This window comes from Balaenoptera physalus (assembly GCF_965194825.1).
Source record: "Balaenoptera physalus genome assembly, chromosome: 8".
NCBI classification, from domain to species: domain Eukaryota; kingdom Metazoa; phylum Chordata; class Mammalia; order Artiodactyla; family Balaenopteridae; genus Balaenoptera; species Balaenoptera physalus.
In genome coordinates, this window is record NC_138887.1 from 102,752,939 (window position 1) to 102,777,471 (window position 24,533).

The 24,533-nt window shown below is 33.4% G+C and overlaps 1 protein-coding gene across 4 annotated transcripts in view; it reads left to right on the forward strand.

The window, feature by feature from the left end:
- MKLN1 (muskelin 1) overlaps positions 1–24,533 on the forward strand; it is a 333,033-nt gene that overhangs the window by 229,618 nt on the left and 78,882 nt on the right. For 2 of the 4 annotated variants that reach the window (XM_082472980.1, XM_082472979.1), the window contains 4 exons: positions 2,982–3,091; positions 5,774–5,966; positions 21,023–21,100; positions 24,227–24,292. In XM_082472980.1, the coding sequence (XP_082329106.1) occupies positions 2,982–3,091; positions 5,774–5,966; positions 21,023–21,100; positions 24,227–24,292 (447 nt within the window). Of the gene's footprint in view, positions 1–2,981; positions 3,092–4,606; positions 4,624–5,770; positions 5,967–21,022; positions 21,101–24,226; positions 24,293–24,533 lie in introns of those variants that run through there. The other 2 variants (XM_082472981.1, XM_082472982.1) reach the window with 2 other exon arrangements.

Consider the following 24,533-nt stretch of genomic DNA (forward strand, 5'->3'; position numbering starts at 1 on the left):
GTGGGCCTTTCACTATCACGGCCCCTCCCGCTGCGGGGCACAGGCTCCAGACGCGCAGGCTCAGTAGTTGTGGCTCACGGGCCCAGCTGCTCCGTGGCATGTGGGATCCTCCCAGACCAGGGCTCGAACCCACGTCCCCTGCATTAGCAGGCAGATTCTCAACCACTGCGCCGCCAGGGAAGCCCTAGTAGTACACTTTTTAAATGGTACTGCTACATGAAGAAATGAACACCAAAACAGTGATGATAATTCAGTATTCGTTGGTATAAACCTTTTTGAAATTTGTGTTGTTTGCACATATAAACTGAAGGCCATATTAAACATCCCAGGAGTCCTGCATATATCCTAATGACTGGTTCCTGTTGCTTCTGTCTTGACTCACACAGCTTCCTTTAGAGGACAGAATAGGAAAGCATCTGACTTAGTACATCTTAGCTCTTCACTGAGTCTGATATGCTAGAAAAGAGCAGTGGACTTGGAAATAAGTAGACCTGATATCAGATATTGTGGATATTCTGTTTTGATACTTAATCAAAAATTGGCAAGTGTTAGTTTCTTAAACGTAGTTGCATTTCTCAGCCTGAACCATGTCAATGTTATATTAAAATCCATTGGCCTGTCTTGTACTTAGAATCAGTCTTTCATCCATGCATGGTTTTGTAAAATCATGCGTTGGTCATTTAGACAATATGATTCCCTAAGTTATGCAAATCTTTCAAATGTTGGAACATTTCATTATATAATATTTTTTTAAAAATCACACGTTATTATCACCACCAATCTCATCAGAAAAGTACTGGGTAGTAGCTAAGTTCACAATGGTGAATACTAATTTTCCAAAATTCTAATTTTTCCTCAAAGGTTTGAATTTTATCCTTGGCAACAAAACTGTCATTTGTTATCCTTGAAATGACAGGTAAACATCTGTCAAATACCCAAATCTAAATAATCATAGATTGTCAGTTTTTCTTTTAAGGGCTATTTCAGTGGCTAATTCAGCTCACAACTCAGCTTATACAGGTTCTTTTTCTTGAGACAGCCTTCATGCTTTGGTATGCAGCAAAAGTACTTTATGTGTACTTTCCATTGTATCACACAGAATATTAAAGTGATGTGTACTTAATGATAGGAATTTATTAAAATTAATTCTTACACATCATCAGAGACATTCTTAAATGAATTGTCTTTTTGTTTTTTAACTGCAGGTGTGTGATGGTAAGGAATACAGTTCAATTCATACTGTATTAAGAAATACTGGGACACTTTCATGCTACTTTTTGTGGCACTACCAAGATGCCAACAGTTTTATTCAGCATTGCCTTTGCACCATGAGTGCAAATGTCAGTACAGTTTAAAAAAAAAAAAAGGCTGTAAAGCCCTAGTCTTATTATGAAAAATAGTTTTGACTACATGGGACCTCCTAAAAGGGTTGTGGGGATCCCCAGGAGCCCATGGATCACAGGTTAAAAACCTCTACTCTATCCTGTCATTACTGATATGAAATGTTATCTTCATCCTATGTTAAATTCCTCTGGATCCTTGAGAGATTTTTGGATACACTCTTCTGCTCCAGTGATTTTACTTCGTTTTCCTTTGCTAATGTCAAACTTATAATTACTGTATCTTTTAGTATGTTTATTTTCTTATTATTTATATTATTTTAGGTATTTTGTGTTACTGATTTTTTTCAGATCAGCTTGTCTGGTTACATGTCAAGAAAAAAGTTGGATATATACCATTAGGATTATGAGACTACATTAAATTTATAATTAATTTGAGGGGAATTAATATGTTTACAACTGAGTTTTCCCATCTAGGAACATATTAAGTAAAATTTTTATGTTTTAAAATTTTATTTTCTTGTGTATTTTAAACTTTATTCTAAGATATTTTAAGCTTTTTTTGCTATTACAAAGGAGACTTTTTTCATTACCTTTTCTAGTTGGGTTTTCTAGATACAGGGAAAGTTGATTTTCATGTTTACCTTGCATACAAACTTTAAAAGTTTTTCAGTTAAATCTCTTGAATCTTTTAGGTAGATAAGCTATACCATCTTCAAGTGATAATATTTTTTCTTAATTTGCAAATTTTTTTCCTGATTGCATTAGCTAGGATCTCCCACATAGCGTTGGGTAATACAGATATTGGGCCTCTTTGTCTTGTTCCTGACTTAAGTGCGAATACTAATGTTTCTCCATTAGTTTTGTTTTTGGTTTTTTGGGTTTTTTTGAGGTTTTTGATACTTAAAAAAAAATCTAGGTAACAAAGTTTTCTTTTGCCTTCTATTCCTTATATATTGAGTTTTTTTTTTTTTTTAAGTAAATTTTTTTAGTTTGCTCTTAGCATCTGTTGAAGTAATCAAATGTGTTTCTCTTTTACTTTGTTAACATAGTGAATTACATTAATGTTGCTCCTGTTGAACCAACCGTCCATTCCTGGAATGAACTCTATTTAGTTACAGTGAAAATCTGATAGAATTTTTTTGCAGCCTTTTAAAAAAATTATTATTTTTTAAAATTTTGAATATATACTCATAGCTGAGATTGTCCTTAAAATCTTTCTCTTCTGGTTTTGTTTTCCAGGTTATGCCACTTTGATAAGTAATTGAACTTTCAGTCTCTTTCTGTGCTATGATACAGTTTAAATTATATAGTAATTATTTGTTTCTTGTGGGTTTGGTAAAATTTACCTGCTACATCATCTAACCCTGGTCCTGTTTTTTGGGGGATAGATAAATGACCACTTTGAATTTATCTTCAGTGTTTTTATAATTAAAGCAACCTCATGATGGCATGGATCATATGTTTCTTTTTGCTACTGTGGCCCCAGTGCCCAACAGTGCAGTGCTGGGGATATAGAAAGTATTCAGTAAATTTGTTGAATGAATCCTAATAAGTTTGAATAGTGATTTTACTTTGCTAAAGTTTTATTTGAACTATGTTAATTTTTTTTCTTTTTCTTTCTTTTTTTTCTCCTCAAAGTTCCACTCTTATCGTGGGGACCCAGCTTTAACTTTAGCATCTGGTATGTTGAACTTAGTGGCATTGATGATCCCGATGTAGTACAACCCTGTCTCAACTGGTATAGTAAGGTAGGACTGTATTTTAAAATCCTGATTTCATGCTTCAAGTGCCTATAATAAAGAGAGAATTGTGTCACTCTCTTGTCTTAATTGAGAATAATTTAAAATATTGAGAATAGTAATAATAGTTATAAAGATTAATCAACATTTATTAAGCATTTACGTTTTGCCAGGTTCTAAGCTTCTTTATCACTTATTTACTCATTGCTACTCTATGAGATAGGTACAGTTATTATCCATATATTACAGGTGATGAAGTGGAACACAGGTTAAGTATTTTGCCTAAGGCCACACAGTTGTAAAGTGCTCAGGGCAGTATATCAACTGAGGCAGTCTGGCACCAGAGTCTGCTATTACATTATTGTACCCATCTGTCTCTGAATTTTGTTTTTAACCTATATTGATAGAAACATTTAAACATAGTTTTTAGTGGGATAGTTTTGGTTCCGGATTGCTTTTATTATATATTCCTCCATTGTGTTTGTGTTGAGTAAAATGGGAATATTTACTTTTCCTTTTAACTAAAATTTGAAATAGTTTCTATAAATATTATGATCTTATTCTTACAGGGAGTATAAAGGTGATATTTAATAATTTTATTCATAGGTCATTTTATACAATAAATGCAGCCTGAAAAATGTGAATTTAAATTATTGAGAAATAGGTCTTTGATTTTTTTGAACACCTTTAATGCTTCACCTGTGTTTCTGATGTATATCTATTTGACTCTTTTGGCTATGTTTTTGTGGGGGGAGGACTATTTCTTGTTAGGGGAATGATAAAGCTTTAGTCTAATCACTATTTCCTGATATCTTTATTTGCAGATAAGGCTGAATTGTCAACTCATAGGCAATTGAGAAGCAATATAGGTTCTTCCTAAGATTTTTTTTGTATAGAATTTCAGCCCTTTTCTGGTCAGCTTAATTGAGGAACTTTCTGTTTGATTTATTTTTGGCATTCGGTTATATTCAATTTAAAATAGATGCTGGCTTTTTGTATTTTCTATATGTTTTATATATATTCTTGGATTACCTGTAATATTGTATTTTCTTTCAAGGTAGAGATGATATTTTTAAACATTAAAAATCACCTTTACAGTGTTATACACATAATAGTGCTTAGTATATACTTATAATATTCTAAATTCTATTGTTTCTTCTTAAAAAAATAATGAGTAAGCTTTTCTGATACTTAAAGATTTTTTTTCTCTTTAGTCTATGATGTGTACATGTGTTTTCTTTAATATACTCACAAATCTCTTGATATTGTAGGAAGCTGCAAATTTCACCTTTTCCCCCCAATATTGTGGACAGATTATATTTGAGAACTTAAAATTGTTCAATCATTCACTTGTCAAGTTCTCTCTATTTATTGTGAACCTCTAGAAATTAAAGTCTTCACCCTCTTTGAATTTCAATCCTTTTTCAAAGCATTGTAATTTCGTTTCATAAATCCTCTCCTACTATGTATCTGTATGCAGCCTGGTAGAAAATTTAAAATGCGGATGTGATTCATACTCCTAAAGTCAACATGATAAAAAGGTATTATTGTTTAATATGGTTCCAGATAGTTAGGATAAATCTTTATTTAGAGGCCAAGCATAAGAAACTATTAATGTGAAGTTAGTTTGGATATAGAATCATTCTTTTGTTATTTGATGAGGGAAAATATTAGTTAACTAGAGTGTTTAAGGAAAAATGTTTTGATGACCTTTTATTAATAAAAAAATCAGAGACTATAAAGTGATTAGTGTTTCAAGTCTTGTAAATTTTCCTGCCTATTAAAGAGTAAGGCTTACAAGTAAATTGTATTTTTGCTTGGTTATTTTGTACTGCTTCTGTGTCATCAGTTTATTTTATTAATTCTTAGTTAGGAAATTGTAGAAATCTCATAACATATTCTTGAATTAAATTTTCTTTTAAATTCTTTATATGAGCTTGTTTTTTGGCATTCATCCTTTTAGGGGGGAGATTTAGTAAACTGAATATTTCTTTTGGGATTGTAATTAATTGAGATTTTTACTTTATAGCTGTTTAATCGATGACCTAGCCCAGGTTTAGAAAAAAAGTTATAAAACTTTAAATAGTCTCTTTCTGATGATTTTGAATCATAAAACCTGTTTGTGAATTTGAAATACATGAACATTTGATAATATTTGTCATTCAAGTAATAACTTATTACTAAGAACCAAGAACAAAGAGCATAAACATTTATGTATATTATTTAGTGGTTTCTGTGCATTCAGTACCAACATTGTTATCTGATTAGTAAAAGCCTTGGAAGTTATCATTTTTACCATCTTAAGTAAGCTTTGATAAATAGTTTTTCTGGTTCTTTTCTTGAAAGTTCAGGCTCTAGAATTAGGCCTGGTTTCATCTTTTAATATCTTTTATCTTCATGAAATATATGCCTGATATATCTGTATACGTTCATCTCTTTAATATCTTTCTGCTATATACTTTGCGACCTTTGGTGAGTTATTACAATTGACTGAGCTTCAGTTTTGCCATTTAATAGTGGAAATAATAATGATACTAATGAATAGGGTTAGTACAGTGCTTAGTTATGCTTAGTATACTTAGTTAATGCTTAGTAAATGCTCACTTTACGTTAGTAATTATCACTTACTGTTTCCTACAGTAATAACTAACCAAATGTCTTCTTTTCATACCTTCTCTTGTGTTCCAGTAGTACCGTGAACAGGAAGCTATTCGCCTTTGCCTAAAACACTTCAGACAACATAACTATACAGAGGCCTTTGAATCACTGCAAAAGAAAACCAAGATTGCCCTGGAACATCCCATGTTAACAGATCTGCACGATAAGTTGGTACTGAAGGGTGATTTTGATGCTTGTGAAGAATTGATTGAAAAAGCTGTAAATGGTATGTCATAAACATGTAAACTTAGATTGGTTATTAGGGTGATTTTAAGTATATACAAGAAACAGGTGTTTTAAAAGAATATAGGTTTATGCCAGTTCTTAGTTTCTTTCTTTCTTTTCTTCCCCCCCATCTTTTTACTCTGTAAAGATGTTAGCTCCTTGAATTAAGGACTTACTTTATGTAAGACAGGTCCATAATGTAATAATGAGACTTGAAAAATAAGAAAGTAACATACTTGAACTCACATATCTAAATTTAAGTTGTCATCTTGGAAAACCATGCACTTACAAATGCTAACATTGATTAGCACTGAACCACTTAGAAAAAGTCCTTTAATGTTGCCTTCAGTATCAGTGACCTATTCCTTTACATATTTTTGTTGATAGCAAATTGTCATTTTTTTTAATAGTGTAATTTGGGGGTGAGGAGTGCTTGGATAAGCCAAAAAATTTTATTAGTGTACAGTTAATAATGAATGAGGAGATTTGTATTGGAAACATCGTCTGTGTGATGTGGATGCTACATAATTGCTGATTTTCTTGGGTAGCCTGTATTCTGGCTCCGAAAGAAATGTGAATATTGGAACATAATATAATCTCCCAAAGTAATTGTTTTGGAGGATGACACCAATTGAATATTTAAGGTCTGGTATGTTTTGTTATTTAAAATAAGGAACTCTGTTGTTGCTGTATAGAGTAGCATCCTTTTAAAAAAATCTACACTTTCATAGTAACAAAGAAGAGAGTAGGTGCTGTGGTATAATAAAAAGTAAATATTTGGTCTTTTCTCTTTCCTGGCACACAGCTCCTAAAACCCTTGGGATCTGCCGGGTGATGAGTGTCTTTTGTATGCTGAGATGACTGGTGGCTGGAGTCCCTAGATAGCTTCAGATCTCCAGAAAGATCAAACCATGTGATTAGAGGGCTGAAACTTTCGACCCCACCCCTGACCTCTGGGGAGAGGAGCAGGGTCAGAGATGGTGTTCAATCACCTAAAACCATGTCTTAATCATGCCTACATAATGGAACCTCTAAAAAAGCCCTAAACCGAGGGGTTCAGAGAGCTTGCCCCAAGAGGTCATGGAAGCTACACACAGACACACAGACACACAGACACACACACACACACACCCCCCATGTACCTTGCCCTACACACACACACACACACCCTGTACCTTGCCCTACACACACACACACACACCCTGTACCTTGCCCTACACACACACATACACACACACACACACACACACACACGCACACCCTGTACCTTGCCCTACATCTTTCTTCCATTTGGCTGTTTCAGACTTGTGTCCTTTATAATAAACCAGTGATAGTAAGTAAAGTGCTTTCCTGAAATCTGTGGTTACTCTAGCATTATCGAACCTGAGTGGGGGTTGTGGGAACCCCCAATTTATAGCTGGTAGGTCAGAAGTACCAGTGGCTCGGGGTTTGCGATTAGCATCTGAAGTGGGGATAGTCTTGTGGAACTGAGCCCTTTAACTTGTGAGATCTGACACTGACTCCAGGTAGATAGTGTCAGAATTGAATTGATTCTCGGTTGGATACCAAGTTGGAGTCAGAGAATTGGAGAAATGGTTGGTGTAAGGAGAAGACCCACACATTTGGAGTCAGAAGCATTGTGAGTGAAAACAGCTTAATACTGAATTATGAAACTTGTAGAATGATACAAAGTTGTATAGAAATTCTATTCTTTTTATAGAAAGAAATAAAGAATAATAGACTTTCTCAGTGCTCTGTTTTCATATATTTTAGTCTTATCACTATCATTTATTAGTATTAGTTACTCATTTATCAGATATTGGTTGAATATTTTACAGCTAGAGAAAACAGAACCAGTACTGCCTTCTTTGAGTTTATAAATTTAAAGTTAACTCAAAATGAATTGCTTGCAGCTCCATTGTGTTATAATAACAAACCTGCCTCTCAGCCTTGTATATTGTTACTGTTTATTTAATTGATGATGATACTTGCAAATAAATGATTACTGTGTTTGAAATAGAATATACTTTGGAGTATACCCAAATAGAACATACATAATAATCTCTTACCAAACCATCAAAATGCCACTAATGAAAGTATATATATGTGTGTGTGTGTGTGTGTGTGTGTGCCATTTCTGAGCATGAATTCTGTATTTTTTAACTATAGGATGAAGAAGGCACAAGTAATTTTATGGGTTTTTTGTTTTGTTTTAAATCTTTAAGGCATTTAATATTTTGTTAAGGTAAAGTAAGCAACAGAACCACCAGCAACTTTGTGTAATTAGTTAGCTAAAAACAGGTTTTAAAACTGTCTCTTTAGTAATATACTCATTTACGAGAAGCTGTTAACATCATGTGCAACTCTGCTACTGCAGAGACTTAACTTATCCTTCTGACTCTAGGAAGAAACCAAGTTTAGGAAAATTGATAGTAACTATTCTTGAGACTTAGCAGCCAAGTCATACTTTTTATACTCCTCACTGGCTTGGAACAGTGTTTAGTTAATAAACATTCCTTCCAGGGTTGTTCAGTTTGCTGCTGACTGCACTGATGATGATTTGTTGAACAAATAAGGAAGTAAACACTGCAAAGTTTTTTGGCTTTTGCTCCATTAAAAACATAGAAGAGAAGGGTAAGAAGTTCCTGCCTGGTAAATAAGAAAGTCTAGGGAATCAGAAGCATCTTTCAAATTTCTTACAGTGGAGGAAACAAAAACTACTTTTAGTGTATTTGGTATATTAGTGTGCTCTTCTTCAAGTATGGTCTCTATTTTAAGAAAGTGTTGGGCTGTATTTATTTCTCTAATACGCTTCCTATTTGCCTAGAAACATCCCTACATTTACGTTTAATTTCATTAGAGGTGATGCCTGAACCAATCATTGCTACTTCCTCTTTGACAATGCCAGGGAAAAAAGGTAGAATCCAGTGATGATAGGCAAAAGTAATCACCCAGGAACAGAAAATGCTTAAAGAAAACCTCCCTTTGCAGTGTTTATCTTATTTGTTAATGAAATAAAAGTTTGCTTTTGTGAGACAAGGGGGAGATAAAGTTTAAAGTTTAATAAAGTAGTCCTAAAGTTTAAACTTGAGGTCTTTATCTCTCTCCCTCCCTCCCTTCTTCCCTCTTCCCCTCCTCCTTTCTTTTTTCTCTACTCCACCCCACACTCCTGCCCACCCCCACCCAACCCTGTATCTCTCCCTTCCCATACCTTGGTTTATGCCATAGTTGTTAATTATATGGTAGGCCTATTTCCCTCTCCTTAGAATCTTTTTGAGATCTCAAATCTTGTTGGAGTTACCTTTGTGGCAAGGTTTTTAACTACAAATTTAGTATTGTTAATAGATATCGGGCTATTTATATTCTGTTTCTTATTGAGGGAATATTGTTAGTTTGTGTCTTTTGAGGAATGTGCCCATTTCACCTAAATTGATGAATTTACTGGCATAAAGTTGTTTATATTCCATTATTGTCCTTTATGTCATATCATCTTCTTGATACTGGTAATTTTTGTCTTTCATTTCTTGGTAGTCTGGCTAGAGATCTATCAGTTTTATTTTAAGAAAACAGCTCTTGGTTTCTTTGTTTTATCTTTTCTCTCTATTTAATTGATTTCTGTATCTTTATTATTTCCTTTTTTCCACATACTTTGGTTTTAATTTGCTCTTCTTTTCCTAGTTTCTTAATATGAAAGCTGAAGCCATTAGAGATTCTTCTTTTCTAATGTAAGCATTTGGTGTTAAGAATTTCCCTTAAGCACTGCTTTAGTTGTATCTCACAAATTTTGCTACGTTGTTTTCATTTTCATTCAGTTTAAAATACAGTTGACCCTTAAACAGCGTGGGGGTTAGGGGCACCAGCTCTCCCTCCCCCGTCCTACTGCTTGCACAGTTGAAAATCCACGTGTAACTGATTCCCCCAGAACTTAACTGCTATAGCCTACTGTTGACTGAAAGCCTTACCGATACATGAACAGTCAATTAACACATATTTTATATGTTACATATATATACTGTATTCCGACAATAAAATAAGCTAGAGTAAAGAAAATGTTATTAAGAAAATCATAAGGAAGAGAAAACATTTACAGTATGTACTATGTTTATTAATATCGTAAGTTTACATTATCTGTTTACAAGATAAATTGTCAGTACTTCTGTCAATATTGTCTTAATGATACAGAACACTGTGTAAGTATTATATGTATTACTAACACTAGACATCAAAGATGAAAGTTAATGTGGAAAAAGAAATTCATATTTGTTTACAGGTCTAACAATTCATGCATTGGTAATGAAGCAGCAGCAATATGATTGCTTTACTGTAGTCTAGTGTAATTGATACAATTGCTTCACAATAGCTTAGTCTTTATGCTAATGAATGAATTGTAAAATTTTTATGGCATACAGTATTAGTCATATTTATAATACAGTATTGGAAACATTGTTATATTTTCTAAAAACTATTTACCTCTGATGATAGGCTGATAGTTTCTCCAGTTGAGAGAGGGTGGGAGGGGGGCGTACTGTACAGTAATGTAATTCTTTGAAAACAAAGTTATAAAACAGTAGGAAAACCAACACATTATTAATTTTATATTAAATAGCACTCACCTTATGCCTGTATAAATATGGATAGAGTAGTACCTACATATTTTATGCATTCATGACTTACCTCACCTTTTCTTAATTTTCTTGACATTTCTAGGCTGTGTGGTTCATCTGCGAGTTTTTTCAAACTGTTGCAAATCTCCAAAAAATTTTCTAATATATTTATTGGAAAAAACATCCACATATAGGTGGACATGTGCGGTTCAAACCTGTCTTGTTCAAGGGTCAGCTGTGCTTAGGCATAATGACACATTTTTCTTTCCAACCCTGATGCCTTTTTCCCCCTTGTGTTTAATCTCTGCCAGGATCTTTAGTAAAAGATTGCCATGGCGTAATTATAGTGGATAACCCTGTGTAGTTTATGATCCCAGAAGAAATGCTTTTTACATTTCATTGTTAAATATATTTTTGATCTGGGATTTTTGGAGATTCTGTATCAGATTCCAAGATTCCTAAGAGTTTGTGTCATAAATGGATATTGGATTTTGCCACTTTTTCTCTACCTTTTGTGATATGATTTTCCTACCCTATTAATATATGAAATCATAGTAATTGATTTTCTAATGTTAAACCTCATATATACTTAACTTTGTTATGTATTTTTTAAATTTATTTTGGGTTTAGATTGACTAATGTTTTGTTAGAATTCTTCCAAGTATTTTTGTTAGTAAGGTTGACCTTGTGGCTTTTCTTTCTCATACCTTCCTGTTCAGGTTTAGTATCATTATTAGGCTAATTTCACATAATGTGTTGAGGAGTTAACCTTTTCTTCCTATTTTCTGAATAAATGTAAGATGTGAATTATTTCTTTCTTAAATGCTTGGTTGAATTTACCATTGAGCTATCTGTGCTTGAGATTTGCTTGCAGAAATATTTTTAGCTTACCAATTCAGTTTCTTTAAACTTCGTAGGACTATTCAGAGTTGTTTGGTTGGTTGATTGAGCTTTAACAAATTACAGTTTTCTAGTAGTTTGTTTCAGTTTCATCTAAAATTTCAAACTTATGGATGTGAAACTGTACTTAATATCCCCTTATTATCTGTTTAATGTTTGTAGAATTTCTTGAGATGTGTCTTTTTTTCATTCCTTATATTGGTTATTTATGAATTCTTTCTCCCTCCCCAATCCATTACTTTCTTTTTTTTTTTTAATAAATTTATTTTATTTATTTATTTTTGGCTGTGTTGGGTGTTCGTTGCGGCGAGTGGGGCTACTCTCTGTTGCGGTGCACGGGCTTCTCATTGCGGTGGCTTCTCTTGTTGCGGAGCACGGGCTCTAGGCACGCGGGCTTCAGTAGTTGTGGCTCGCAGGCTCTAGAGTGCAGGTTCAGTAGTTGTGGCACATGGGCTTAGTTGCTCCGCGGCATGTGGGATCTTCCAGGACCAGGGATTGAACCCGTGTCCCCTGCATTGGCAGGCGGATTCTTAACCACTGCTCCACCAGGGAAGTCCCCCCAGTCTATTGCTTTCACCATAAGCTTAGCAAGTTCAGTGATCTTTTGAGGGAACCAACTTCTGGTTTGTTGATTCTTTATGTTAACTTTTATGTCCTTGGCTTATGCTCTGTATTTGATGTTGTCTTCTTTCTCTCTTTGAGATTAATATGCGTTTTATAATTTATTGAGATTGATGCTTAGCTTATTAATTTTCAGACTTTGTTATTTCCCCATATATGCATTAAAGGATATAAATTTCCTTCTTCTTATATTTCAGTTGTGCTATGAAGTGTTTTCATTTTTGTCCAGTTCAGTAATTTCACTAGGAAATGATATTGCTCTTTTGTGAGTCATAGTTATATAGAAATATAGTTTTTAATTTCCAAATACATAAAGATTTTCTGGCTCTTTTCCTCATTACTGATTTCTGGCACAAATGCATAGTGGTCAGAGTACATATTTTGTACTATTCCAATTCTTTGAAATTTGATAAGACTTACCATATGGCCCACTTTGGTCAATTTTTATAAACATATTAGGTACACTTAGACAGAAATCCAGTTCTTTAGTTGTTACTGCAATGTTCTATATATGTCCAGTTGGTCCGGTTTGCTAATCATGTTGCATAAATCTGCTTTACCAATAATGTTTTCTGTCATTCTCTCAATTACTAAGAAAAATGTGTTAACACTTCCTACTATGATTATGGAATTTTCTCTTCTTATAATTTTGTCAGTTTTTGCTTCGTATATTTTGAAGCTATGTTTCTAGATGCATACAAATTTTAAATTCTTTTATTTTGAATGAAATCTTTTATCTTTAAGTGTGTTTTTATCTCTACTAATGTTGTTGCCTTAAGTTGTAAATTGTCTTACATTAATATATCTGCTTTCATTTGGTATTTACATAACATATCTTTTTCCATCTTTTAATTTCAAACTTTCTGTATCCTTTTTTTGAAGAAGTATCTGTTGTAAATTTAGTTGTTTTTTAAAAACTCTGCTTCTTTTGATTTGAACATTTATTTCATTTACATGATTGAATTACTGGTAAATATATGGGTTCAAACCTACCATTTTACTTAATATATTTTGTCATGTCCTTTATTTCTTATTTTTGGTTGTTGTCTCTTACCTTTTTAAACTTTTTAATCTTTTCATTTTTTTCTTTATTTATTTGGAAGTAACACACTCTGTATTTTACTTATGGTGAGTCTTATAAATAACCACAAATATACATACTTAACAAAATTTATCAGTACAAGGACTTAGCAGACTTTGAACTCCCATCTACTTACCTTCCAACTCATATGCTATTGTTGTTCTTTATTTTGATACCATATTCAAAGACCCTAGGAGATATTACTATTCTTGTTTTATACAGTGTCCATTAATTTTACCCAAATATTTACTAATTTTTTTGCTCTTCACTACTATTTGAATCTTTGATTTTATACCTAAGATCATATTCCTTCTGCCTTAAGCACATCCTTTAGCATTTCTTCTAATGCAGATTAATTCTCTCAGTTTTTGTTTGCTTGAAAATTTGTCTCTTTTCTTGAAGGATATTTTCGCTGGGTATAGAATTCTAGATTGACAGTTATCTTCGACAAATACATTTTGGATGTCATTTCACTGTTAACCAGTTTCCATTGTTGCCAGTTTCAACTATTGCTCTTTTGAATGCAATCTCTCTTTTTGCCTATGGCTGTTTAAATATTTAAATATATTAAACATATCTTCGTTTTAGATTATTTTATAGTTCTATAAACAGGGCAACTCCAGTGTGGTGACCCTGTTAACTATTATGTATTTTTGTTTTCTTTCAGTTAGATGTATATCTTTTATTTTCTCATTTTAATTGCATATTTATGTTTAATTTTTCAACCTTCTCTAAATTCTTTCTCTCTTTTCCATTACTATATTGTTAATAGTGTTCTCTTTCCTTCTTATCTTGGTCTTCATTTCTGTTATGTATTCGTTTTGTTTTTCTTCCTCTTTTCCTTCGACTCTGACATTCATGTTTTATTTATCTTTGTTGTCATACCATATCTCTTCCAACTATTTATATCTCTGTTTTCTGTTTATATCTCTAATTTGTGCTCATGTTTTATAAAGGGAGTTTCTTACTTAACTTTTATATTCATGGAAAAGTATTTGGCCATTTTCATCAATTACATGACTACATTTTTCTGTTGAATCAGATTCTTTTGCCACTTAAATTTTTTTTTCTTTTCCTTTTTATATCTTTATATAAATTCTGACTTGGTTGTTTTTGAGTTTTATTAATCTTTGAATGAAATGAGGTGTTCCTGTTTTAAATAGGTTCTTAAGACTGTGTTCTAGAACAGCAAGATTTTTCCTTATGGTATTGCTTTTCTCTTGGGACACCGTTTCTTCTCAGCAGTACTCCTAATGCAAAATCTCTCTCTTTTTTTTTTTTTTCACCAGACTGCTTCCTGAAAGATGGCTTCTTTCCCTAATTCCTGTTCATTCATGCCTTTGTGCTTTTTTCTTTTTTTTAATTGGAGTATAGTTGCCTAACAATGTTGTTTTAGTTTCTGCTGTACAGCAAAGTGCATCAGCTATACATATACATATATCCCCTCTTTTTTGGATTTCCTTCCCATTTAGGTCATGGCTTTGTGCTTTTGTTTATGTTGTATTCCCTTCCCTGATTACTTTTCCTTTTTATCACCATTCACTTACAACTCATTCTTCAAGGCTAGCTCTTTCAAGCTAGTTTTTAAAAATTATTCCTGCCCCTCAGTTGCTCCTCCTTCTCTTAATTCCTGTTTGCCTTTGTACCATATTTCTCATTTTGTGCATAAAAAATTATTAGTTTTTTGCCAAGTATAGTTCCAAATATTACTTCATTATTATAACTATTCATGTATTCAAAGGCAATATGCCATCTACTCTAATAAATACTATATATGAATTAATTTAATTCTTGTACCTACTTTCTAGGTAAGCATTATTGTTATTTCAATTTAATAAATGTCAGTGATTAAGTAATTTGCCTAAGACAGCATAGCTGGTAAGTGGCAGAGCTAAAATTTGAATCTGTTCATCTTACCACCGTGCTTTACCATCCAAGTAAATATTTACTGGTTCAGTTTCCCCAATATTTATTGTTGTAATGTAAATTGTCATCATTCATGTACTTCTCTTTTCAGAATTTAATCAAACTGCTGAAATGCATAATTTTTAAAAAAATCTTTTTTACCCAGCCATTATTATTCTTGAACTATAAAAAGCTTTTTTATGCTGTACCTGTAAGTGAATTTTTAGTTTTCTCTTTAAAAAAAAATCTCTGTGTTGGTGAAAAATCAGTTTGATAAAAGTTTCGATGTAGGCAGCAGTACTGTATTCTGTGCTGTTTTTTTTTTTTTAATCTTGGATGAGGCTTGAATATATTTTTTTTCTTTAAAAAAATCATGTACTTTCACCATTAGAGACAAGAACAGCTTGTGCCTAATTAGGACTGTATGAAACGTGTTTAGTCATAATCATAGGGGAAAAATGAGATGGTATTAGATTGGGAGACTTTTAAGTAGTTTGAAAATTCTTAGCAACTAGGTCTTAGTGTGATTTCTCCTAAGTCATATTTTCAGTTCTTTTGGATGGTTTTACTTTTGGCAGACCCTTCTGATTTTCTGCTTTAGATTTTTGTCAAAAGTAGACATACAGAAATATTAGCAACTGCCTGAGTTCTTAAAATACAGAAGTAATTTTTTTAAATAGTTCATAAACATTTAAATGCCTTACTTTTTTGCTTTTGAGACTTTTAAAACAATGTAAGAGGTGTTTTCATATTTTTGTAGATGAGAATGTCATTGTTTCAATAGAAAGCTCAGTTTTTTTGCTGAATCATATAGAATATATGCAAGTAAGCATACCAAACAAAAGGCGACCTTTCAAGAATTAGAAATATAGGGAACATGGGGAGATTATTTGGGCTGCAGAGGTGTCAGCTTTTCATTTGTTTTTAGGCCTTGAAAGGGAGTTCTTTAACGTTAAAACAAGGAACTGAAAGCAATGTATTTTGAAAAAATCTTTACCCTGCTTTAATGTTTGTAGTATTTTTATTGATCACCTCAAGGATTTCAAGCTTATGACTGTTTGATTTTGAAAAATTTAATTTGTTCTATTAAAAAATAAAGTTTCTTTAGCACTTGAAATGACTGTTCACCAAGAAAACATTATATTAATAAACATTATATTACTACTTTTCTGTTTGAGAGCGTGAAAGTAGATTCTTAAGCATGTTATTTCATTGAAAATAGCTACTAAATATAACTTGCTCCAGATCTGATCTGGACTATTTATTGACAACCCAGTTTCCCTGGCAAGAGGCAATAACATGTATTGTAATAGATTAAATGAGGGTATTCTTTAATTTATCATGTTTCTCTGCAAAGTGCAACATAGTTTTTTAAGTCATTTTTTATTTTGAGTGATTAGATGGTTTAATATTATAAAATGAAAGTATCAAGAAGTTAATTAAATAGAGTTGAATAGTAGTGTAGAGAGGTGTGAGAAGGCTGGAATTTATGTTTCTAGCTTTTGTGTCTTATGGTAAGCCAGGATTTCTCCAAAAGAGGTGTTTTGTTTTGTTTTTGTTTTTATTTTGGTTTTTGGTAGAACAGCTAGCTTCTCAAACTAGCCATTTGTTGTCTGGAACAACTTCCAGATGACATGAATACTTAAGGTAAGAAAGTGATCTAGAGTAGTGACAAACCAGTGTTCCAGAGAAGAAACGAAACATAAAAAGTAAACTTTAGCCACAGTTACCAGTAGGTCTTTATTTAAGAGGGAGATTACATTTTTTCCTTTAAATTATAATTAACTATGATATATTTCAACTGTTTTAGTTTTATCCCTCTTTTATTATAATCAGTTTAATATTGCAGTAGAATGATCTGGTATGGTGAGTTATGTTTCCCAGTGTTCCTTTTGAATAGGTAAATTTTGCTGTCTACTGAAGTGCTATTGAATAGGTAAATTTTGCTATATCTGTTATTATAGTGTGTAATCTTAGATTGTAATTTAAAACCTATTATTTGTGTGTTAGTTATATGTGTGTGTTTATATTTATTTACATGCATTCTATGAAGAGTTGAAAAGATTTTGGACTTTGGAATTGGGCTTTATACCTTTTTGTTTAGAGTCTTTGGGCATGATATTAATTTCTCTGAACCTTGATTTTCTAATCTTTGCAATAATTAATAATGACCATTGTGTAGATTTATTTTAAGGAGTAAATGAGTTAACCTTTGTGATGTCTTGCACACAGTAAGTATGCAATAAAAGTCAACTCTTTCTTCTTTGGTGAGATCTTTTTAGAGAGTTACTTCCAGATTTGATAATGCTATATTGAAATAATTTTCTTCAGGTTTTCTAATAGTCTCCAAGGAAAAGTAAGAGATATCAAAGAGAATTGTGTGAACTTTAGACTAGTGAAGAGAAAAGGAATTTACTTGAGACAGTAGGAGGCAAAAAGTTCCCCAAGCAATTTTTTTTTTAATGTTTGCTTGACTACTGTACAAGATTGGTGTGACTTGTCAGGGTGCCATTATGTACGAGGAATGTGCTTTATTGGAGGTAGGAGTTTTATGTACAGTTTGTTGTAATGTAAGGAACTTAGTAACATTAAGATGACTCAAAGGAAACGTCAACCATGTGGCTAGGAAAGTCCCTCCACCCCCTGCTCTTTTTTCCAATCTAAGCATTTATTATATACTGAACATCTCTGACGTTATGCTATTAACTGTCATTATTCAAGAGAAGATTAATTGTATCTAGTGTAAAATCATCATAATTTCTAATATTTTAAGTTTGGATTACTTAATGTTTAAATTTTGGAAGTAATTTCCTCTGCATGCTTGATCATAAATCCTTTGTGCATATTTAGCTCTCTTTGTCCTTGTTAAAACAAGCTAATGTCAGTGTACAAAGCACTGCTTGTAGAAACGTGAATGTGTCTAGTGACCCGTGAAGAAGAGACATTTCAGGGGTAACAAAGTATGTGAAAATGGTTTATATTGGTAATAACAATATGTTACAAAGTTTTTCCAAAGTTTAGAAAAGAATTCCACATATCTAGTTGTTTTGTGACCTTTCTTCCAGTAATAATAGAGTTCAATGCAAAAAAATTGGGAAAACAAAAAAGTACAAAGGCAAAAACCAAAACCAAAAATCACAATCATCCTAATCCTGCCAACCAAAGAAAATCACTTTTAACTTTTTGATGTATGTCAGTGTTTTTTCTTTTCATCTGTGTGTGTGTGTTTACAAAATGATTTTACAAAAATTGTATAATGTTTGAGAGTTTGCTTTTTTTACTTGAAAATTCCTGACAATATTTTCATAGGACAGTTGTGTTTGTTAGAAGAGAAACTGTGAAGCTCTTGATGGGTAGAGTATTTGTAAGTTTTTCAGGTTAGTTAAGAGTGGGGATAGAAGGATTAGTTGAAGAAACAATTAGATAATTTAATTTTACCTGCAGTGTTCAGAATGACTTTAAAGATCAGGAATGGGGTCATCCATCAGATTGTAACTGTTCCTGTGATTATTGCCTTAGGAGCTCTTAGAAGAATTTCCCCCAGTGGATTGTGATTTCTTTTTCAGAATAGTCACAGAAGACTTAAGGGGAAAGAGGAGATGGAGACTTTTCTTAGATGAACATAAGGTGGAATCAGCCAGACACACACAGTTCGAGTAAATATATTGGTTCTAACAGTGGTGGGACCCTAGTATGCCACAATTTGGAAGGAACCTCAGGCCCTATCCAACTCTTAAACACCAGTTTTGCAGATGAGGAACTTGCTTGACTTATCAAAAGTCATGTAACTAACTAGTATGGGACACTTTGGTAATATGGCAATTGGGCACTATTAAAAAGTATGAAATTTATTACTTTTCTAATTGTCTCTATTTTTGCTTTGTATTTTTCATGTCTTGAGTTTTCTTATCTCCCTCAGTTTTCTACTCATCTCCATATACTCCCATCTTTACTTTTTTCTCTCTCTCCTCTTCAGTTAGCCATTATGTGGAATTAATATTTTAAAATCATTGTTTATATTGATTAATTTTATCTTCTCTGTTTAAGGTTTTTAAAAAGGATCATTTAACTTTTATGTGCCTTTCACAAAATGGAATAAAATTTAATTACTGTGTTTTACTTCTATATAATACTAAATTTATGGTTAATATTTTATTATCATCTTATCATTACTATTAATAGGAGCCCCACAACATTTTATCTGAAAAAAGAAAAGATTTCCAGCTCTTGTAATGGGAAACCAGTATTGGCCAGAGTAGGCTGGATGGGGCAAGAATTGTCAGAAAAGCCCATGGGGGAGTAGGTGATATGATAGAAACACTCTCACAAAAATAAGTTGTGAATCCACTTGTTCCCCCTTACTTTAACAATTAAAACATAAATGCTAATTTGTGAGTGCTAATTTAAGAAGGAGAGAACTTTCTTTTTGCAAGAATTTTTTAAAGTCCCACGGGCAAAGAAAAAAAGAAACTAGATGAGTTTATGGGATAGAGGTTTTCAGTTAAAGCCATCTGGAAAGACTTGAAAGCTGAAGGGTGTGGTTAAGACTGAGTTTCATAATTACCCAGAAAAGAAAGAAATTAGGGAGGTTTTTGTAAATTACACAGTCTCTGGCAAGTACACAAGTCACAGAGAACAGACAGTTTTACTTATAAAATCTTTGGAAAAGTATTTGCTTTCAGTGACTAAATGAAGCAAAAGGGAATCCTTTATTCAGATTGAAATCAGAGTCAAGTGACAGAATTTATAGTAAAGGTAACTCTATAAATTATCTTCTGTTTGGGTTCATGTAAAAGAAAACCCTAGTTTAAAAAGTAAGGAAATGTTATTTTATCATATAACAAGAAGTCCAGAGATAAGGTAAATTTCATGGTTAGTCAATTCAGTGATCCAGTTTCTTCATCTCTCTCTGCCCTGTCATCATTATAGAGTTGATTTCATTATCAGACCTCTACAAATGGGCTATAGCAGGGATGTACATTTGCATACAGATTCTGAACATTTCCAGGGGAACAAAAGTACATTTTTCTTCTCTGTAGAGTCATTTAAAAGTAAGGAAACATTTCCTTGAAGGCCCCCGGACCCCCCGCCAGAGATCCTCATGTTTCATTAGCCAGAATTGGGTTTCATACCGTTCTTAAACTAATCTTTGTTGAGGGGCACAGGATTAGGACTTGATAATAATTTGGGGTAGAATGGATGTATGTGGGGAGTTCAGTCTCCATGACCATCGTAGTACCTAGTGTAACAACTAGTTACTGTACTGTAACAACTCCTCTTAAGAAGGAGATTTAGAATTTATTAATGAAGTAAGTAAAGCATAGTGAAAAATGAGTCCCAGCCCCACCACTCAAGAGCTGTGTGATTTGGGTTAAATTCATTAATTTCTCTAAATATGCATTTCCACATCTGTAAAATGAAGATGATAATGCCCAATTCATAAGACTGTTTTTAGAATTAAATCAGATAAGTAAGATAGCACAGATTCTAACATATAGTATTCAATAAATATACTATTACTATTACTGGTACTTTTATCTTTATGTAGTTTTGTACTCAAAGAAAACTCTAAAAATGGTATTTTCACTTTAAAGGATTAGTTGTTTTTTTTCCTGAAGACAAGGGCCTCGACCAAAGTTGTTGGAGCTCCCATTTCCTTCTCTAGCTTTTTTGTATAGTAGTACAAAAATGGGGGAAACTTAGTAAGTTTAGTATGAGCTGCCACTAAAACAATTCGTTTACATGGTTGTGTCATCTGATACTTTGCTATTTATATTTGAGGTAGCATAAAAACTGAACTGACACATTTTATGAAAATGTGCTATTGTATTAGTGACATATTAGTAATTTTCTTTAATGCAGGCGTCTACATTTTGGTCTTTTTTGCTGTAATAAAAAGTGTAAGCTGTTAAGGTGTAATTCTCTCTCATTCTTTGATATTTGCAGATGGCTTGTTCAATCAGTATATCAGTCAACAGGAATATAAGCCTCGATGGAGTCAAATCATTCCCAAAAGCATCAAAGGTAAGTCCTACCTTCTAGGTTGTGGGTGCTTTTCCTTTAATGTCCCAGTTTCATGTATCCGAAGGTAGCTCAAGTTTAACTGTACCCTATTAATGAAAAGCAGGTGTTTAAAACAAGACATAGGTTCCTCAACTAGATGGCAGAGGAAGTTTATTATATTAAATTTTTCTTTTAAACCTTTTTGTTTTATTGCTATAACAGAAGGTTGGGCATTTTTTACACAGAATACCATCATAAACTGCTTTTATAGAGACACTATAAAATTATAGGCTATTGTGTTGTAATCCCAAATGTGTCCCTGAAAAACCTAAAGTTCTGCAAAATTGCTCACAAAAGCTAATAGGGCTTATGAGAGAAGTAGAAATGGGACATACCATTCTAAATCTGTGGAACTTTATAGTCAGATACTAATGATAAAAACTAATATAACCAGATACTAATAATAAAAAATAACAATTCTAATAAAAATAAATACTAGTACACTTAAATCTTTATAGGCATTTATATTGAGCATCACAGTGATTTTGGAGCTTTAAACCCTGGGGCTCATTCTTCTTTCTTTGAGCTATAGACCCTCAAGGACATTTGCTTCTGATGAAGACTATTTTTATCAAAACTTAAAATCTGACCTAGGGTGTGGTATTCTTCATTAATCTATCTTTTCATATGGGGGAAGTTTTTGTCACGTCTTCATCTGCACTCACTGCTTTGTCAGATGGTTAATACAGTGGAAAGAGTAGCAGTTCTTTAATGCAACTATTTGCATTAAAGGAAGGCAGTTCTGTGGATGGTCAGCTTTTTTCCTGTGGTCTTCATACATTGCTAAAGCCTTCATTTTAAGTGTGAGAAAGCTTTCCTCAAATAGTGTTAAACATTAATATACTGGAGAAAATTGCTTATGAACCTCCATAATTTCTGAGTTATATAAGCATCATTTTCCTGCTTTATCAGTCATATATGAGGTAATTTTCTTCAGAAGTGCATGTTGTAGCAAACAGACTAGTATATTTGAAAACTAATGGATTAATTAAATATATAAAATGCAAACATACTGACAGTCTGTTCTTTTTTTTATGATCAAATATCTTCTTTATTTATTTTTTATTTATTTATTTTAAAAATTTATTTTACTTATTTTTGGCTGCGTTGGGTCTTCCTTGCTGCATGCGGGCTTTCTCTAGTTGCGGCAAGTGGGGGCTCCTCTTTGTTGCAGTGTGCGGGCTTCTCATTGCGGTGGCTTCTCTCGTTGCGCAGCACAGGCTCTAGGTGCGCGGGCTTCAGCAGTTGTGGCACGTGGGCTCAGTAGTTGTGGCTTGCGGGCTCTAGAGCGCAGCAGGCTCAGCAGTTGTGGCACACGGGCTTAGTTGCTCTGCGGCATGTGGGATCTTCCCAGACCAGGGCTCAAACCCGTGTCCCCCGCATTGGCAGCTGGATTCTTAACCACTGCACCACCAGGGAAGTCCCTACTTTTTAATTTTTTTTTTTTTTTTTTTTTTTGGCTGCATTGGGTCTTCGTTGCTGCATGCGGGCTTTCTCTAGTTGCAGTGAGCAGGGGCTACTCTTCATTGCAGTACACGGGCTTCTCATTGCGGTAGCTTCTCTTGTTGCATAGCATGGGCTCTAGGCGCTCAGGCTTCAGTAGTTGCAGCATGCGGGCCCTAGAGCCACGCGGGCGGGCCCTAGAGCCACGCGGGCTTCAGTAGTTGCGGTGCACGGGCTTAATTGCTCTGCGGCATGTGGGATCTTCCCAGACCAGGGATTGAACCCGTGTCCCCTGCATTGGCAGGCGGATTCTTAACCGCTGTGCCACCAGGGAAGTCCCTCTTAATCTGTTCTTGAAAGTGGTAATACTGACTTTACTAATTGGGGGAAGAAGGAAGAAAAGGGCGAAACTTCAATAATAATGAGCTGTAAATTCTAAACCTAGCTATTAAAAAGGAGAAAAAATTTGCAGGAAACTTCTGAATGTTTAGTGCTTGAATACAGCTTCAGTTTTGCATCTTATTTATAATATACAAGAACTGACATTTCAGTCTTTTTCATAATACCCCTGTGGAATTAGTAAAAATTTGGATGTTCCCGGCACTTCCCTGGCAGTCCAGTGGTTAAGACTCTGGGCTCCCAGTGCAGGGGGCATGGGTTTGATCCCTGGCTGGGGAACTAAGATCCCGCATGCCGCAGGGCGTGGCCAAAAAATACATAAATAAAAAATAAAAATAAAAATGCCCTTTACCTGTAAAACACAATTTTAAAAAAAAATTGGATGTTCCCTATTTTACATAGGAGAAAGCTGATACAGGGAAAGTTATTACCTAAAGTAAAGTATTTCAATTAATGGGAGAGTTACAAAGAAAACCTCAGGTTTTCTGGTTTACATCAAGTAAGGCATTAGAATCCTGTACCTTTTGAACCGTTGAAATTAAGTTATATCTTCATATATAAAAGATCTGATATAAAGTAAGATAAATATAAGTTAAGCAATAGTTTTCTCCTTCAGAGGTTTAAAATTTTCACTGATTATATTTAAACCTGCCTATTAAGCTTTGTGATGTAAATAAGAATCAAAGGGAAGCAAATCTTACATTTTGTCAGACAGTACTACTCAAATAAAATAGTTGGTAGATTATGTGGGAGATGATTTCTGAAATATTGGCACAAAATTAATACAGTGAGGAAATTATCATTAATGTAAAACTTGCTAGCATCTTAGTTTTCAGTAGCTAGTTTTATGCTCATTATACTAATAAACCATGCCTGGAATTATAGACCTGTGATCTAGTTCTGTGATTGTTTTCCATCTTCACTTTGTCACTTCACTAGTTTAGAGATTTTACATTTTTGTGGAATACCCTGTGTCTTTGCTGATTTATGGCATTGGTCCTAAATAAGTTGAAAGTAGCTTCCAGTTGCATTAAGAGCCTGAAAACAATTAGAAAAAAAGAGCAAGATAATTATTATAAACTTAGTTATGTCATATTATGTCTCTTACGAGTCCTCTTATTCTTAATATTGAAAGAATAAGTGTGTGTTATTTTCACTACTCATTACAGACTTATGAATGAAGTTACTCTGGATATGCAGTTGTTCTGTGGTATTCATTTAAAGAAAATATTGTTTCTGCTTCAGGTGATGGAGAAGATAACCGACCAGGAATGAGAGGAGGCCATCAGATGGTTATTGATGTTCAAACAGGTGAGGACTACTTGGAATGGAAAGCAAATTCTTTAAAAAATTATACATTATTAAATATCAGGTACTCATAAATGTGCTTCTTTCCATTCCTTACCAAGTTAAATGTCATTGGCCATAACCAAGTAGCAAAGAAAATAGGCATGATCTATAGGTATAACCTAAACTAAGCAATGGCACGTCAGGGAGGGGAGGCTGCTGCACAAATGAAATTAGATGACCTAAAAGAAATGTAATGTGCAGC